This window comes from Lissotriton vulgaris, chromosome 2_1, assembly GCF_964263255.1.
Source record: "Lissotriton vulgaris chromosome 2_1, aLisVul1.2, whole genome shotgun sequence".
In the NCBI taxonomy this organism is placed as follows: Eukaryota; Metazoa; Chordata; class Amphibia; order Caudata; family Salamandridae; genus Lissotriton; species Lissotriton vulgaris.
Genome location: NC_141687.1, coordinates 1,237,613,291 through 1,237,632,466, shown reverse-complemented (window position 1 = coordinate 1,237,632,466; position 19,176 = coordinate 1,237,613,291). Strand labels below are relative to the sequence as shown.

The following is a 19,176-nucleotide window of genomic DNA, read 5'->3' as shown; positions in this document are numbered from 1 at the left end:
CCGTTTTTCTCTTGGCAGGAACAGCTGGTAAGGGGCTCGGGTGAGCAGCATGCGGCTCCAACCCGCCGAGAGGATGGGCCGGCTCTGCCTAGTACGGGCGGTCGCGCTCCAACGAGGGACCATGTGCGTGCGGGCAGCAGATGGCAAGGTCATAGGTCTCCAACGCCCCCCTCCCGATGGGTCGCTCCGGCCGCCGGGGGACGGGGATGGAGCAGCAATATGACAAGTCATAATGATAACCAAAATGTTGACAGGAGTATGGAGAGTGTGGATTTAAGAATGTTGATGACAGCATGTAGAGACAAGGCAGGTCTGAGCAGGATGTCAACAGGAGCGGTCATGGGAGAAGGAGAGCGTGGGATGGAGTCGGAGGAAGAAGGGGAACTGCGGGAGGACGGGGGGAAACTGGTAATGTTGTTGGCAGTGTTTTGCAGATATGCCCCCGGCAAGTGGTGCCGCGAGTGACGGCCCCCCCAGCAGACCTGGTTAGGCGGCGGGATCCGGTGAGGACGCTAGCCTTGACGCCAGGTAAGACCAGTACGGGGTTGGGTGTGGCTTGGGCAGGCCTCATGGAGGTCAGGAGGGTGGGAGTGCGGATGGTGGATGCCAGAGGTCCGTGGGGACAGATGCTGGCGGTGGTGATGAGGTGCGTTTGGTGAAGGGCAGATACGTGGCAGATGCGGGAGTGGGCACAGAGGGGGTAGGGGGCGCGGCGGCGGGGAGTACGGCGCCGGGGGACGCGGCGAAGGCCGGTGGGTCGGGCACGGAATCGGTGGGGGGCGCGGTGGCAGGGAGTACGGTGCCGGAGGACGCGGCGAAGGCCGGTGGGTCGGGGGTGTCCAGCGCGGGGGCGAAGGAGAGTTGTGACGTGCCGGTGAAAAAGCTGCCGTACATGGGGGTGGCGAAGCCACTGGGGGCGCACTTGTCGCTGGCAACTAAGGAAAAGATATGGAAGGGGGAGTACGTGGAGATCTTGAGGTTGCTCCACAGGGAGTTGATGGCCAAAGAAGGGTCAAAGGAGGAGGAACAGGAATTAGCTAGGCGTCCGAAGGTGCCTGTCACTATTGAGAATTGTGTGAGTAAGAACAGTTCCCAACAGGTATTATGCGGAGACAATTTTGAAAACGTATGCAATATGCATTACAAGGAAAGGAAACCAAGGAGTCAAGAGATTGTCAGAGAAGGTAGTCTTATTTGCATCAATGGTGAGGAAATTTTTCAAAGGTCAATACAGTTAAAGCAGCACTGTACAGAGTGGATCTTGTGACAACCCGGTGACACTTGGTGCAGGTGCTATATACAATCAGTGACATGTGAGTGTGCAAGTGTTTAAAAACAACAGCAATGGCGACGCATTGAACTAAATTTCAAACATCCGGTAATGGCCCCAACAGAGACAAGTAACCATTACTTGAAACAAAATAATTAGATTGGGAGCACAAGACGTGAAATGTGTCGTGAGATTCAAGCTGTCTAGTCTAGACAGCTTGAATCTCACGACGCATTTCACGTCTTGTGCTCCCAATCTAATTATTTACATGTCACTGATTGTAAGACTACCTTCTCTGACAATCTCTTGACTCCTTGGTTTCCTTTCCTTGTAATGCATATTGCATACGTTTTCAAAATTGTCTCCGCATAATACCTGTTGGGAACTGTTCTTACTCACATGATACACCCATCCCAACGTGGTATATGGGTCTCCTCCTGTTGTTTTCATACTATTGAGAATTGGTCGGCTGCTTTTCTGATCTATGCCAGTGTGTACTGTGAGAAGTACCCGGATAGGGCGGTCGCGCTGTTCAAGTATATGGATGTAGTGCGGCGGGCTCAGGTGACTTACGGAGGTAATGCTTGGTCGCATTACGATGAGGAGTTTCGGGCGCGCATGGCGTCGGACCCGGAGGCGAATTGGGGGGAGTTGGACTCCGACCTCTACCAGCAGACGATGAGTGGGGCTAAGTTTGGCCGTACCATTTTCACGGCCAGTGGGTTGCCAATGGCGCCGCCCCCCTTTTCGGCTCGCCCCACCCGTGGAGGGGTGGGGGCGGGAGGTGCCGGAGGTACTCAGGGTGTCGGAACCTGTTGGGATTTCAACAGGGGTTCCTGTCTCCGGCAGGCGTGCCGCTTTCGGCACGAGTGCTCCGCATGTGGGAGACGACATCCAGAGGCGCGATGCTGGGGGCCTTGGGGCGGCCCAGCGCAGTCACAATACCCGGCTCCCGGGCCCAGCAGGGGGAGGGGAGGGGGTAGAGGGGGGGCAGGTACCCTGGGAAAAGGCTCGTACACCGGTTAGGCTGGATCGGTTAGAACCGTTGTTGGAGGCGTATCCGCGGGCGGATGATGCGGCCGTGCTGCGTCGGGGTTTCAGGGAGGGTGTCCGGTTGGGGTACGAGGGTCCGCGGATCGCTCGGTGGGCGGAAAACCTGAAGTCCGTGAACGCACACAAAGGTATCGTCCGGGAGAAGCTCTTTAAGGAGGTGAGGGAGGGGAGGATGGCAGGGCCTTTTGCAGAGGCACCGTTGCCAGACTTGATCATCTCCCCCATTGGAGTGGTCCCGAAAAAAGAGCAGGGCCAATTCCGACTGATTCAACATCTATCATGGCCGGAGGGCGCATCGGTGAACGACTTTATCTCGGCAGAGTTGGCGTCCGTGTCGTACTCGTCCGTGGATGTCGCGAGGCGTTTGGTGACGACGGCGGGCACGGGGGCGTTGATGGCGAAATGCGATGTGAAATCGGCTTTTCGGTTGCTGCCGGTTCACCTGGCGGATCATCAGTTGCTGGGAATTCAGCTTGATGGGCAAATTTTTGTGGACAGGGCGCTTCCTATGGGGTGTTCCGTGTCCTGCGCCTTGTTTGAACGATTTAGCTCCTTTTTGCAGTGGGCTTTTTCCTGGCGCACAGGCTCTGAGGCGATTACGCATTACCTGGACGACGTCTTCCTGGTGGGTCGGCCCGGTTCGACGGACTGCCAGCAGAGTCTGGACAGTTTTACGGACCTGGGGGTTCCGTTGGCGCCAGAGAAGACGCAAGGGCCCAGCACGGTGCTGTCGTTCCTCGGGATAGAGCTCGATTCGGCGGCCATGGAAGCACGCCTACCGGAGGAGAAGCAGGCGGTTATGGTGGAGTTGGTGAAGAGCATGTTGGCCAGGCCGAAAGTTTTGGTGCGCGAGGTGCAGGTGTTGCTGGGGCATTTGAATTTCGCTTGTCGCGTGGTGCGCGCGGGGCGGACTTTCTGTCGGCGGCTGGGTTTGGCATTGTCCGGTCCGACAAGGCCGCATCATCATGTGCGGATCTCGGCGGGCGCAAAGGAGGATCTGAACATGTGGTTGGCTTTTTTGGGAGCGTTTCAATGGCGTGCCCATGGCACCCCCGGAGGATTGGGAGTGGGACGTGACGATGTCATCGGATGCGGCGGGAGTTGGAGGTTTTGGAATCTACTGGGCAGGCAGATGGTGCGCGGAACAATGGCCAGAGCAGTGGCAGGCAGGGGGTAGGAGCATTGCTTTCCTGGAGCTGTTCCTGCTGGTGGTGGCTGTGACAGTGTGGGCACAGGAGTTAGGCGCGCAGGCGGGTGTTGTTTAAGGTGGACAATATGTCAGTGGTGCAGGTAGTGAACCGGCAGTCCGCAAGGGAACCCCAGGTGCTGAAGCTGATGCTTTGTCTCGTTCTCAGTGGCGGAGGTTCCATGTGCTAGCCACGGAGGCAGCGGCGGTCAAGACGGAGGTGCCGAAGGAGATGTGGTTGGTGAAAGAGCGCGGGTCGTTCAGTTGGTGAGGTCATCCCTGGCAGCGTCCACATGAAAGAGTTACGAGCAGGCCTGGACGGAATTTCTGCGCTTTGGAGCGGTAAGGCAGCGGGGCAAGTGGTGTCGGGAGGAGCAGGTGGTGCGTTTCATGCTGGGGTTGATGGACAAAGGTTTGGCGAGAGTGACCATTGCGGGTAAGCTGGCAGGTGTGGCCTTCATGGGCAAGCTGTGGTGGGGGTATGCACCCTCGGCGGGAGAATTGGGGGGGAGACTTCTGGAAGGTTGGGAGAGGGAGAGAGGGGCTCGAGCGCGGAAGAGGCGGCCGATTACGGAAGACATGTTGGCAGGCCTGGTGGGCCAGTTACCGCGGGTGTGCAGGGATCGGGCGGAGACGGTGCGGTTTTCCACGTTGATGTCGTGGCTGTACTTTGGAGCTTTTCGGGTGTCGGAGTTGGTGGGTTTGAGGGGCGACGCAGGTTTGAGGTGGGGGGATGTGGAGATCGAAGGCCGGGAGGTAGCGGTGCGGCTTCGGCGGTCCAAGACTGATCAGCGGGGGAAGGGTACGTGGGTCTTGTTGGGTCCAGGGGGAACAGAGTCGGTGTGCCCGGCGGAATGGGGGAGACGGCTGGCGGAAGAAAGGGGACAGGATGTTGCGGTGGTCTTTGGCAGGAGCGAAGGGGGTCGTGTGACGGCGGCGCAGTTGTTGTGGGTCCTGCGGCACGCCCTGCGGTCTATGGGTGAGGACCCGGGGGAGTTTGGAACGCATTCATTTTGCATCGGGGCAGCGACGGAGGCAGCGCGGAAAGGCTGGGGGAAGGAGGAGATCAAACGGCTGGGGCGCTGGAAATCAGACTGCTATAAGTCGTATGTTCGGTTGCGAGGGGTAGCGTTGGATTAAGAAAGGATGTTGGGCTCGCTGCTTACATGTGTCTCTTTACAGGTGCGGTGGCAGGGCCGACGGCGGCAGCAGTGTCCATATATGTGGTGGGCCATTCGTTTGTCAAAAGAGCGGAGAGGGCTGAGTGGGAGAAATGCAGGAATCTCAATCTGGAACTGGATGAGAAATTGTTTAGGTGTCATTGGAGGGGCAAAGGGGGCATGCGTTGGCACGAGTTGGTGCCGGTTTTGAACAATGTTGTGCGGGGGGGGGATCTGCCCGGATGTTGTGGTCATTCACCTGGGGGAGAACGACTTGGTGCAGTGCAAGGGACTGGCGCTGGTAAAACAAATGAGGAGGGACTTGCTGGAGATCAGGAGGCAGTGGGCAGGGTGCTATGTCATATGGTCCGAGTTCATACCCAGGAGGTGTTGGAGGGGGGCGGAGAGACCAGGGGCTATAGATAGGACTAGGAGGAAGATTAACAGAGAGATGCGGGCTTTTTGTGACAAGGAAGGGGTGGGGAGGATGGAACACCCGGAACTGAAATATGGGGCGGTCTACTTTTTTCTTGAGGATGGTGTTCATTTGTCGAGATATGGGATGGAGCTATATATCGTGCAATTGAAGGAGGCATTAGACCGGGCAATAGGGGTGCGCAGGTATCCAAAGGTGCAGGGGCCCTAAGGGGGGGGTCGAAAGCCTTATGGGGGCTTTCGAGTGGCGCTTTTCCTAGTCAAACGGGGGGGGGGTAGGATAGGAGGAAGGAGTTTTACTGGCTGAGGAGAGGGAGTGTACAGAGGGCTGATGTTGAAACAGTGAGAAAAGTGTTGGTTTATTGATAATGATGTTATGTTGTTGGCGGGGAACTGTTTAGGGGAGGGGGTGGGGGTTTCTGGTCAGGTACATGTATAATTAGTTAGGCCTAGTTTTGTACGGCAAAGGCCAAGGTTGGGGTATGTTTTCAGGATGCACCTGTTTCCCAATAAAGCGGCCTTTATCACACCTACATCTGTGTCCGGTCGGTTCTTCCCCTCCCCGTCTCCCGATGGGCCCCAATAGGCTTTGCGGGGGGAGGCCGACCGGAGGGAGGCTCTCCCCCCCGGGGAAGTTTGGGGCTCCGGGAGGAAGGGGAGGGGGGAAGATTTAGATAGGGACACAGGAAGGGACATGGGTTTGGGCTAGCTAGTAGGATTTGGGCTCCATTTGGGCTAGTGGGGTTAAAACCGGCCATTTTGGGTCACTGGGCACCATTTCAGGGACAGTGACCCAGCAGCCGGTGGGCGTAGTGTAGCGTTGTCCCACCCTCCCACCCTTAGATCAGGTTTCTGGGGAGGTAGGGGGTTAGTTGTCCCGGGAGATGAGGTTTGGCAGGATGCCCAGGGTTTGTTGTGAAGCAGGTGCTTTCTGTGTTAGGGCTTCGGGTAGTGTTGTCGCTGGGGGCAGGTGCTGCAATGATTATGTCTGATGGCGCTTTTCCTAGTCAAACGGGGGGGTAGGATAGGAGGAAGGAGTTTTACTGGCTGAGGAGAGGGAGTGTACAGAGGGCTGATGTTGAAACAGTGAGAAAAGTGTTGGTTTATTGATAATGATGTTATGTTGTTGGCGGGGAACTGTTTAGGGGAGGGGGTGGGGGTTTCTGGTCAGGTACATGTATAATTAGTTAGGCCTAGTTTTGTACGGCAAAGGCCAAGGTTGGGGTATGTTTTCAGGATGCACCTGTTTCCCAATAAAGCGGCCTTTATCACACCTATATCTGTGTCCGGTCGGTTCTTCCCCTCCCCGTCTCCCGATGGGCCCCAATTGTATGTGCTGATTCCTCTCTCCTCCATGAAATCTCAATGCTCGCTCTCAAATAATCACAAACAAGCCACATATTTTGGTAACCCCAAGTGAGGTACGTTCTAAAGCACATCGGTGGTAATACATTCTGATTTTAATGCTAGACTTGTGCTTTGGCTGATAATGCATACAAAGTCGAGGACTTTTTTTATTTAAGCGAAGGATAGAAAATGATAAAAGACTAGAGTTAAACCAAAATGCTTTGAACAAGTGCTGCGTATAAGGTAGAACTAGAAGCGAGCAGAGCACACATTATTCCTGTTTGATGTCAGTTACCTGAACCAGCAGTTGTTTCATCCTTCCCTCCATCTGCTTCCCCTCCTGAACCCAGGAAACCAAGCGTTTCATAGAACTGAAGGCTGAAGACAGAGAGAGAAAATGTAGTGACGAAAAAGGATTCACCAGTATCACGAGCCAACAAGAACTGAATTAGACAGACATGGGCACATTTCAGAGTTCGCCCACCAGACACTAGCGAGAGCGGATTCATTTTAATACAATATTCGGATCCCTCCTGTGCTTGTTGACGATGCCTGGCATTGCATTTAACAAAGCTTTAGTCGTCAGTGACCTTATTGTAATGTTGAAAGGTTCATACAGAAGTCTTCAAGCAACCCTCTCTAGACAACATGTGGTAAGCGAACATCATGGCCTTCCATCTAAATTAGTGGGCAGATTTATGATGCCCTTGCGCCGCAATTGCGTCACTTTATTTGACGCAACTGCGGCACAAACAATGCGCCCTATTTACAACGTGACGCATCTAGGAGATGCATCACGTTGTAAAGCCCTGCGCCAAGGAGGCGTTCCTGCGCGGGGGGGGGGGGCGTTCCTTCGCAGGAACGCCTCCTGAAAGTGGCTATGAGATTTCACTCAGTCACTTTCTGGCCAATGCTGCGTCAAAACCCTGCGACTGCTTGAAGCAGGCGTAGGTATTGATGCAGCATTGTGTAGATGGGGCACTCCCGAGCCTTGCTGGAGCTGCGTCGCGCTTGCGACGCAACTCCAGCAATGCGCCACATTTCCGGCACAGATGCGTCACGCATCTGTGCCGTTTTTGCACCATGGTGCGCCGCGTTATAAATGCGGCGCACCATGGGTGGCGTAGCTGTAGCGCACTGTGGCACACGTTAACTGGCGCATCCCGAGGGATGCGCCAGTTAACATAAATCTGCCCCTAGGTTTATAAAGGAGGTGGAGGTGAGGGCGCACATCAAAGTCTGAAATAGCGAAAGATGTGGATAATTCACATTTCACTAGTATGTAGCAGAAAAGAGAGAGCATCCGACATCACTTACCATGTTTGCTAGTGAAGAGGTTCTACGGTGAAGAGATTTTACGATGGGATCCTGGAGAAAAGGGTTGTAGGAATTACCTTTACCAAATGTCTCAACTTTGTACACGTGCTCATTTCTGCCATTGCTCTAAATTTACATGAGCGCAGATGGAACGTGTGGTTTGGAGTTCCAAGTTGTGACCAATTTAAGATAAAATGTGACTGAGCAAAATGCTTTGTAATTGCATTGTAATTCAGATACCGTTAGAAATTGACTTATCAATTCACATGCTCTCTTGCTAACAATTGCCTGTTCAATATTGGTTTAGTAAGGCATTTTAATCAATAACTACTTTTATTTCAAAGAGGCATAAACCTTAATTTCTGGGTGAGCTGGGTGGATTGTGCTTGTAAGGTTTGCTTAAGATGACATTTTAAAAGTTCTTTATAACTAGGGTAATCTTGCATTGTTTACTCAACTGTCTTTGTTTCTATAACTAGCAAACCCATTTAACGCGGTCCACGGTGTGCCAGCTTGAAACAAATAAATTCGAGTATAAATAGCAAATGCCCGCTCTTCTCTCTTACCTATGGAAGATTTAAAAATGTGATCTTTAATGAGTTTACTGAAAGGCAGAGAAGGTTATGGTAGAATGCGTCAACACCCAATGCATGTCAAGCTCACCTCTATGATGCATAAAAAGTATTGTAGGTGAAAATTCAGACTAGCCTGAGGCCAAATCAAATGATGCCCTTGTAAAGGGGCAATGCTATGTCGCTAAAAATATAAAAACTCAGTTCTCCATGCACAATCCGGAATTTCCAACAGTCACCAACAAAAGACATTCTAGAATGTTCATTTGTACGATGAAATGATCTTGGGTTTTGAGATCTGTTGTGACATTATTCACTGATTGGCCCCTTCAGTGTATGGTGCTTCTGATATTACTGTCTTATTGTAGACAACCCGGCCACACACACAGTATGACTTAGTTGGTCCTCACCCTTTGGGCTGTCACCTTGTTTTTCATTCTTCCATCATAAAGTTGGCAAAGAGCAATCTAAGTTCAGAAACGCCTGGTGCACCCTCACTTTCCTAGTTCTGTGATATCCCTATTAGCTCAACAAACTAAATGCATACTGTTAGAACTGGCTATTTCTGGTAGGCTAAGGCTGACGCCAAAGCCAGGCAGAAACCACCATTCTAGTGAGGGCAAGGAAGTCACACGCCAAGATAACCCCTGCTCACCCCCTTGGTAGCTTGGCACAAGCAGTAAGGCTAAACTCGGAGGCAATGTGTAAAGCATTTGCGCAAGCGCACAACAGCAACAACATACTAGGCACACCACAAAAGAGACTCCACACTAGGTTATTATAAAAATAACTTTTGTATTGTAAAAACACATCAGATAAAATCACACATATACATAGGGCCAACTGGCACGGGCAATATTCACATGGGATTATTTACAAGACAGGGCCACATGGGCCACTGTCAGATTCAGATATAGCACTTCTAGAATAAGAAATAATAAACCTAAAATGGTAATCACAAAGATCACAACCAGTATCCACTGGTAACAGGAACCAGGACCTTACTAGGACCACCTGTACTAAAAAGGACAACCACCTAAGAATAAAATACATTTAGGGGTATACCAGAACACATTACCCATGATGCATGAACCACATTCAGAGGAGTAATAAAGAGAAACACATGATGCCTAAAACATTCAGAGGTGTTAAGAATAAAGCACATGATGCAATAAAATACATTCAGGGGTGCAGCGCAAGAAGACACATGATGACTAAACATTCAGAGGTGCAGCGCATGGAAAGAAAGACACATGATGCATAAACCTACACATTCAGAGGTGCCAGAACCTAAGTCAATAGCGCAAAAACACACAGTAGGCAATTACTATTAAAAACATAGGAATCACATTGCGCATAACTTACATAAGCCACCACCTGTGGCAGTCCCTAGGCCAACTGGCCTTGTTGGGGCTAAGACGCCCTGAGTCTCAATGTCAGGGTGCGCTGCCATGCAGCGCCAGTCTCAAGAAAGGAAAGCCTAAACGTAGCAGCTGGCACTAAGTGCTGCGCAGCTGTGAACCTGGCACCACTGTGCCCTCTCTGTCCCATACAGGGACTCTCTTGAAATTGCGCCTAAACGGTGCAGCTGCCCACTAATTGCTGGGCAGCTGAGAAGTCAAATCTGTGGCTGGGGCTCTCACTAGCCCCAGGACCGAAAATGCGCCAAATGGGGGAGCCCTGCAGGGCTCAAAACAACCAATGCCCCCTGAGCCTCTTGCTGGGCTCTAAATCAATTATGGCACCATGAGCCTCTCTGGGCTCTAAAACACATAGGGCTGTGAGCCTCGTGGGCTCTTTACAACACATATGCCCCTTCGTTGGAGCCTCCGTGGGCTCAGGACCAACACTACCCCAGGAGCCTCTCGGGGCTCTTGAAGCAAGTAATGCCCCAGGTCGTCGGGGCGGCCCTCTGCCAACCGGGGCCGCCCAAAGTGTTCTAACTCTGTTGGAGTCCCTCTCGGGGGACTCTGAACACCAAGCGCTGCCCTGCTGGGGCAGCAGAAAGGGAGAACAGGGCCCAGGTCACGGGGGCGGCACCGAAAGCGTGCCCGACACACACCCCCAACCGCCTCGATCAGAGCCCCACTCACCGGTCTCCTTCCTCTGGTGGGGGCTCCTCCGGACAGCAGCATCTCTCTTGGCGGCCACGGGTCTCCCTCCTGGCATCGGCAGGCTCTTCTCCTAGCTGCCAGTACGGATTTGCGGTGGGGGCGGGCACCGACAATGTGCCCCGCGCCCCCTCCGCTCCTCCCTCGTCAGGCTCCTCTCCGGTCTCCCTCCAGGCATGGGAGACCGGCAACACCGACAAAGGCTTCCCCCAGGCAGGGGGAAGCGGCAAACACCATGGCTTCCCTTTCCCTCCCCCGGGCTGTGGGGGCGGGACTTCCGCCCGGCCGCGAAGGGATTGGCCAGCCGGCCAGGTACTTCCGGGTCGCCGCGGGCAGCGTGGCGGCCCTCGCTAGGCAGGCAGGCGGGCAGAAATCGCGAGGTGGGCACTCGCTAATTAAATAAATAACGGGGCAAATCCAAGTCGGCAAAATAAGCGGAGTGGGCTCCCGCGCCGATCCGCCGCCGGCCTCCAGCAGCAACGCGCTTCCAAGCGCTATAGAGGCACATAAAGCGCTCCAGCACTAGAAGTGTAACCAAAGCGCCATGGGCAGGAAATAAAGCGCACTCAGAGCTATGAAGGACAAATCCAGCGCTCCCAACGCTATAGCAAAGAAGAAGCACTTCAAGGTGCTTAGGGGGGCAGAAAGTCCAGCAAAGTCCCCCCCTCAGCCCAGGCAAGGCATAGGGGTCCCCCAGAAGTCCTCCAGGCATCCAGGGGCTGGGCAGCGCCCACCCCTGGTAGATTCAAGTCAGAAACAAGAACATTTTGGAAGGGGACACAGCCCCTTCTTATACAGCCAAAAGTCTTTGAAGTCCTTTGAAGCAGGCAGTGTGAGAACCAGCTAGAACTTGTTATAGGGAAGTCCCTTCAGTATCAGGGACAGAGGTGACAGTCGCCCAGCGGGAGGTGGAGCCAGCTTTGTAGTTAGGCAGGCACAGCCCTTCACTATCAGGTGCCATCTCCTCCCACTTCCCTGGCAGCAGATGCTGCCTTTCCTCCATGGGCTGACTTCAGACAACCTCCTGGGCTCTCCAGCCCCTGTCATCCTCAAACCAGACAGTCAATCCACAAGCAGGCCCAGGCACTCTGGGCCAGGCTCACCAGCCAATCACACGCCAGCACCAACTTACACAAATATGCCAACTTCCAAAAGTAGTACTTCTAGACTAGACACAGTCATGCCGCATATATCATTTTGCAGCATTCATTCTCACGAGTTCGTACATACCAAACTCGCCCCTGCACTCCCTACACATCAGGAACTACCATGGGCATACATATTCCCCATTCATTCCTATGGGAGGGCAGGCCACTCACCACTCATTCACAGAGAGCTCAAGCACTTTACACTGTACCACAGTGAAAAAGTGCGCAGAGGCCTAAAATCACCACCACCAGATTCGAGAAACAGGCTAGGAAAAAGCAAAAAGTCTGGGGGTGAACCTGCCCAAAGGGCCGGGTCCAACACACCCCCCTTCCAGCCAAAACGCAGGGTAGACCAATCACTCCACTGATGGGCTTCCTTGCTTTGGGCGACAAAACACGGACACAGACTTGCACGGCAGGGACACCCTCCGGTTTTACGCCACTCTGAACCCATCTGGTTACCTCTAAACAATAACTCTCTGACACAACTAGGATACCACACTGGTACTTCCTAGTCATCCACGGCCAAGACCAGGCCATAGGCCATCCAAATTACAGGTCCTAACCAAACCACAGAGTGGGGGGGGCAATAACCCCTGGCACACAATAGCCATTCTCCACTCTCTCTCTCTCAGTGTAGCTACAACTACCACTGATCCAACAACCTAGGGTCCACACCCTCAGGCTGACCAGAGGTCACGGGCAAGAATGCCCCACCCTACCTCTACTTCTGGGTTTCCGCACCCTCACAGAGAAGCACTCACCAGAACACAATTCTCCTACCAGATCAGGACCTTACTCCATCACTGGTCTACCACCTGGAAACTATTCCACTTCTGAGGTACAAAGCACAGTCCCTCTTCAAGCAGGCGGGGGGACACAGCTCACAGCAAAGTCCCCTTTTCTCTACCTTAGTGGAAACAACAAACTGCAGGTGAGCCCCAGAACACACAGCAAGGGCAGCCCCCTCAGTCTCTTCAGCTGATCCACTTTGGTAGAGATTCCTCTTGACCTAGAAGTTTCCTAATCTCCCAACCTAAGATCTAAACCCTCAGGTTGCACCGGGGTCAGAAGTAAGGACACCGTCCCTCTGCACCCCCTTCCAAAACCAAACATCAGCATGGACATAATGGATAACCTACGACCTATATCCTTGCTACCTTATGTGGCCAAGTTAGCAGAGAAAATCGCAAACAGTCAACTTATGGAACATCTTGAGACCCATAATGTTTTCCATAAATCTCAGTCGGGTTTTAGAACTGGCTTCTCTACGGAGACAGCTCTACTGAGGGCCACTGAAACCTTACGTGAGGGAGCAGATGAGGGAAAGACAATGGCCCTCATCATGCTTGATCTCAGTGCCGCTTTTGACACTGTAGCACACTCCATCTTGCTACAGTGTCTTAATAAAGCAGGAGTTACCAACAAGGCACTGAGGTGGCTGAAATCTTTCTTGATTAACAGGAGCTTCCAAGTTCAAAGAGGGACTTTCCTCTCCGACAGGGTGATGCTTGAGCAGGGGGTTCCTCAGGGCTCTGCCCTGAGCCCCACCCTGTTCAATCTATACATGGCCCCTCTGGCAGAGGTGGTGCAATCGTTCGGCGTGGAGCTTGTCTCCTACGCCGACGACACGCAACTTCTCATATCTCTGACCCAAGCCCCTTCTAAGGAAGCTGATAACTTCAATGCCTGCATGTCCAAACTGGCTATGTGGATGAATGAACACTGTTTGAAACTTAATGGGACAAAAACAGAGGTCCTCATTATCGGAGGCAATGAGGCCAAATGGACAACAGAGTGGTGGCCAGCTGCCTGGGTCCTCTGCCCTCGCCTGCACGAGAGGCGAAGAATCTAGGTGTATGGGTGGACAATAAACTGTCCTTTGACAGCCACGTAAAGAAAACTGTTGGCAAATGTTTCGGGGTGATGAAAACCCTTAACCGCACCCTCGACCTGTTACCCATTAACTCCAGGCGTACCATGACGCAGGCACTGATAACGTCCCGTATTGATTACGGAAATGTGCTGCTCATGGGGACATCAGAGAAAAACATAAAAAAGCTGCAGGTTCTACAAAATTCGGCAGCTCGCCTGGTGCTAAGGCTTCCCCGCCGAGCTCCTTCACGCCCCTCTCTAGCAGCCCTCCACTGGCTACCGATCAGTAAGAGGATTGTCTTTAAAGCTATGCTCTGGTGCCATAAAATAATTCATCACAGAGCACCGGCATATATGTTTGATTTGGCGTCTGTGTATGAACCTAATAGATCTCTGAGATCTAAAGGAATGGGTCTGCTCAGAACTACCTGCCCCAAAAAAGACAGAATGGGAGGCAGATCATTCCGCACCTTAGCTGCCAAGCAATGGAACCTCCTGCCTCTAGATATCAGGTTGGAGAGTAATGAAATCATGTTTAGGAAGAAGTTGAAAACTTGCCTCTTTACTGTGTGATTGGACTTTTCTCTGCTGTTGCATTCTCTCTCCACAGCGCGGGGACACGCCGGGAGGTGTTACCAAGCGCTCTACAAACTCCTTTAAACTAAACTAAACTAAACTTCCAGTATCAGTATGTCTCAGGCTAGACAGAGCACACGCCAGCAGCGTATCAGTGACACACTTTCCTTCAGTACTCCTTCCATGTCAGGCCACAACCCCAACCTGGCTTTCCCCTCTCCTCGGGGAACGACCTCCAGAGGCCCCACAAATGGTCAAGCACTCTAGACGGTCAAATGTTCAGTGAGCCAGGACTTCTGCACCCTCCACTTATGAGCGGTACTGCCCAACACTAGGACCGCCGGAGTTCTGGTTACAGACACTCCCCGTCCTCTAGACACAGGAAGATCCTCCTCAAATGCCCTGTGTACAGCTTAGGCCCCTGACCTGGCGCTCCCTTAGGGAACTCTCCAGGCCCTGAGATAGGGTTTCGGGCCAACGTGGGACACACCGTCCCACACTCACTCCGCCTCCACTGAGACAGGGCGTGCACCCCAACACCCCTACTATACTACTGGGACCTAGCTGGGTTACACATGAACCTCTTCCCCTTCACAGGATCATCAGATACACAAGCCACTCCTTTTAGAATCACCTCCTAATGCCTCTGCAAGACATCTAGCACACCGCCAGACATCCACCTTCTTGTCCAGTGCCTCTGCAGGACCTCCTGCACACCACCAGAGGTACACCTCACATGCAAGCTCCTTAAAAAAAAAACTCACCAACTCCTCCAGTTCAACACACCACTCATTCACACACAACCCCTCCCCCTCTGACTGGTAAGGCAGTTTCTACCACCCCTGATTCCTCAACCTGACCACACGTGACACAGGTACCAAACTCTGGGAGCGGGGCGGGGAACAAATGTACTGGACACTATTAAGCTGCCACCACTGGATCCTACCACACTGGGGAATCCAGACACACACACTACACTCAGGGAACAACCACCCTCCTGAGCTAGCCATTTCTCCTCCACACCCCTTCTCTCTCCTATCTACACACACACACACATGGGGACAGGAACAGGGATTGGGCACTGGATCCAGCAAGGGATTCCTAAGCTATGGGAACCTCCCCCTCTACTGGCGTCCCGCCCTGTCACTTTCTCTCATCTGCCACTAAACATAAAGCGCAGAAACACATTTGAAAATGACACTTTGAGGAAAAACAAAAATCCAAAACAATAATCCCAAACATGTGACTATCTGAAATAAATTGCAGAGTTTTGTAATGTAGCCAGTTGTCGCTGTGGCACTGCGCAAACACAAGTCCAAATCCGCACCGCTGACCAACAATGTTAGAACTGGCTATTTCTGGTAGGCTAAGGCTGACGCCAAAGCCAGGCAGAAACCACCATTCTAGTCAGGGCAAGGAAGTCACACGCCAAGATAACCCCTGCTCACCCCCTTGGTAGCTTGGCACAAGCAGTAAGGCTAAACTCGGAGGCAATGTGTAAAGCATTTGTGCCAGCGCACAACAGCAACAACATACTAGGCACACCACAAAAGAGACTCCACACAAGGTTATTATAAAAATGACTTATGTATTGTAAAAACACATCAGATAAAATCACACATATACATAGGGCCAACTGGCACGGGTAATATTCACATGGGATTATTTACAAGACAGGGCCACATGGGCCACTGTCAGATTCAGATATAGCACTTCTAGAATAAGAAATAATAAACCTAAAATGGTAATCACAAAGATCACAACCATAATCCACTGGTAACAGGAACCAGGACCTCACTAGGACCACCTGTACTAAAAAGGACAACCACCTAAGAATAAAATACATTTAGGGGTATACCAGAACACATTACCCATGATGCATGAACCACATTCAGAGGAGTAATAAAGAGAAACACATGATGCCTAAAACCTTCAGAGGTGTTAAGAATTAAGTACATGATGCAATAAAATACATTCAGGGGTGCAGCACAAGAAGACACATGATGACTAAACATTCAGAGGTGCAGCGCATGGAAAGAAAGACACATGATGCATAAACCTACACATTCAGAGGTGTCAGAACCTAAGTCAATAGCGCAAAAACACACAGTAGGCAATTACTATTAAAAACATAGGAATCACATTGCGGATAACTTACATAAGCCACCACCTGTGGCAGTCCCTAGGCCAACTGGCCTTGTTGGGGCTAAGATGCCCTGAGTCTCAATGTCAGGGTGCGCTGCCATGCAGCGCCAGTCTCAAGAAAGGAAAGCCTAAACGTAGCAGCTGGCACTAAGTGCTGCGCAGCTGTGAAGGCCTGGCACCACTGTGCCCTTTCTGTCCCACACAGGGACTCTCTTGAAATTGCGCCTAAACGGTGCAGCTGCCCACTAATTGCTGGGCAGCTGAGAAGTCAAATCTGTGGCTGGGGCTCTCACTAGCCCCAGGACCGAAAATGCGCCAAATGGGGGAGCCCTGCAGGGCTCAAAACAACCAATGCCCCCTGAGCCTCTTGCTGGGCTCTAAATCAATTATGGCGCCATGAGCCTCTCTGGGCTCTAAAATACATAGGGCTGGGAGCCTCGTGGGCTCTTTACAACACATATGCCCCTTTGTTGGAGCCTCCGTGGGCTCAGGACCAACACTACCCCCGGAGCCTCTCGGGGCTCTTGAAGCAAGTAATGCCCCAGGTCGTCGGGGCGGCCCTCTGCCAACCGGGGCCGCCCAAAGTGTTCTAACTCTGTTGGAGTCCCTCTCGGGGGACTCTGAACACCAAGCGCTGCCCTGCTGGGGCAGCAGAAAGGGAGAACAGGGCCCAGGTCATGGGGGCGGCACCGAAAGCGTGCCCGACACACCCCCCCTACCGCCTCGATCAGAGCCCCACTCACCGGTCTCCTTCCTCTGGTGGGGGCTCCTCCGGACAGCAGCATCTCTCTTGGCGGCCACGGGTCTCCCTCCTGGCATCGGCAGGCTCTTCTCCTAGCTGCCGGTACGGATTTGCGGTGGGGGCGGGCACCGACAATGTGCCCCGCGCCCCCTCCGCTCCTCCCTCGTCAGGCTCCTCTCCGGTCTCCCTCCAGGCACGGGAGACCGGCAACACCGACAAAGGCTTCCCCCAGGCAGGGGGAAGCGGCAAACACCATGGCTTCCCTTTCTCTCCCCCGGGCTGCGGGGGCGGGACTTCCGGCCGGCCGCGAAGGGATTGGCCGGCCGGCCAGGTACTTCCGGGTCGCTGCGGGCAGCGCGGCGGCCCTCGCTAGGCAGGCAGGCGGGCAGAAATCGCGAGGTGGGCACTCGCTAATTAAATAAATAACGGGGCAAATCCAAGTCGGCAAAATAAGCGGAGTGGGCTCCCGCGCCGATCCGCCGCCGGCCTCCAGCAGCAACGCGCTTCCAAGCGCTATAGAGGCACATAAAGCGCTCCAGCACTAGAAGTGTAACCAAAGCGCCATGGGCAGGAAATAAAGCGCTCTCAGCGCTATGAAGGACAAATCCAGCGCTCCCAGCTCTATAGCAAAGAAGAAGCACTTCAAGGTGCTTAGGGGGGCAAAAAGTCCAGCAAAGTCCCCCCCTCAGCCCAGGCAAGGCAGAGGGGTCCCCCCAGAAGTCCTCCAGGCATCCAGGGGCTGGGCAGCGCCCGCCCCTGGTAGATTCAAGTCAGAAACAAGAACATTTTGGAAGGGGACACAGCCCCTTCTTATACAGCCAAAAGTCTTTGAAGTCCTTTGAAGTCCTTTGAAGCAGGCAGTGTGAGAACCAGCTAGAACTGGTTATAGGGAAGTCCCTTCAGTATCAGGGACAGAGGTGACAGTCGCCCAGCGGGAGGTGGAGCCAGCTTTGTAGTTAGGCAGGCACAGCCCTTCACTATCAGGTGCCATCTCCTCCCACTTCCCTGGCAGCAGATGCTGCCTTTCATCCATGGGCTGACTTCAGACAACCTCCCGGGCTCTCCAGCCCCTGTCATCCTCAAACCAGACAGTCAATCCACAAGCAGGCCCAGGCACTCTGGTCCAGGCTCACCAGCCAATCACACGCCAGCACCAACTTACACAAATATGCCAACTTCCAAAAGTAGTACTTCTAGACTAGACACAGTCATGCCGCATATATCATTTTGCAGCATTCATTCGTACATACCAAACTCGCCCCTGCACTCCCCACACATCAGGAACTACCATGGGCATACATATTCCCCATTCATTCCTATGGGAGGGCAGGCCACTCACCACTCATTCACAGAGAGCTCAAGCACTTTACACTGTACCACGGTGAAAAAGTGCGCAGAGGCCTAAAATCACCACCACCAGGTTCCAGAAACAGGCTAGGAAAAAGCAAAAAGTCTGGGGGTGAACCTGCCCAAAGGGCCGGGTCCAACACATACATTAAAAGCTCTCTCCCATAGTCAGCTTAAAATATATCATACAATAAAATATAAAACAAAATCGACATAAAATTACACAAAACATACATGTATATCGATTGCTTTAGAAATCGCACTCCGAATGCAATATAAAATTTGTAGGTGTGCGAAATGTTACACACTTCATATGAGATCATCAATGGTAATAATATATTTTTTAGAGCGCAACAGAATTAAAATTATATAATCGATCAAAACTCTTCCAAATAAAAATAATCATTGAACGCACAGCAGAGAGAAATAATTAAAAACCCTCCGGCTAAAAAAGAGGTTATTTGTAAACCCAGTATTTAATTTGTTGCTACATACTGGGCCTTACATGTCAGTTTGTCTGAGGAAGTAGGCATAAAGATCTAGGTCCATTATGCCTCATAACACAGCCCATTTAGGAGCCCTAATGATTTGCGTCTCCTGATTGCGTTCTTAATTTAGGTTACAAAGTTGTGACAAAGGCCACCTGATAATAAATGAGACCCTGGGATAGGAATAAGGGGTGGAGTACTCTTACTCTGATGTTTTTATAAAATGTATGCCGAACAGCATGAAGTGCATAGTGTATTGATTAGCTTTTCCGTCGCATGAGCAGTTGAGTAAATTTGCCGACCATGCCCTTGATCAGGAAATGCAGCAATATGGTGGATTAATTGGAAGAGTAGTCTGATCAAGTAAAATCTGTCCTGGTTATATTACTCATGATAAAGAAATT

At 52.3% G+C, this 19,176-nt stretch overlaps 1 protein-coding gene across 1 annotated transcript in view; it reads right to left on the bottom strand.

The window, feature by feature from the left end:
- Positions 1–19,176, bottom strand: part of LOC147732424 (uncharacterized) — a 2,559,122-nt gene that overhangs the window by 322,145 nt on the left and 2,217,801 nt on the right. The window contains exon 90 of the mRNA XM_086954262.1: positions 6,747–6,829. Coding sequence (XP_086810388.1) covers positions 6,747–6,829 — 83 coding nt within the window. The remainder of the gene's footprint in view (positions 1–6,746; positions 6,830–19,176) is intronic.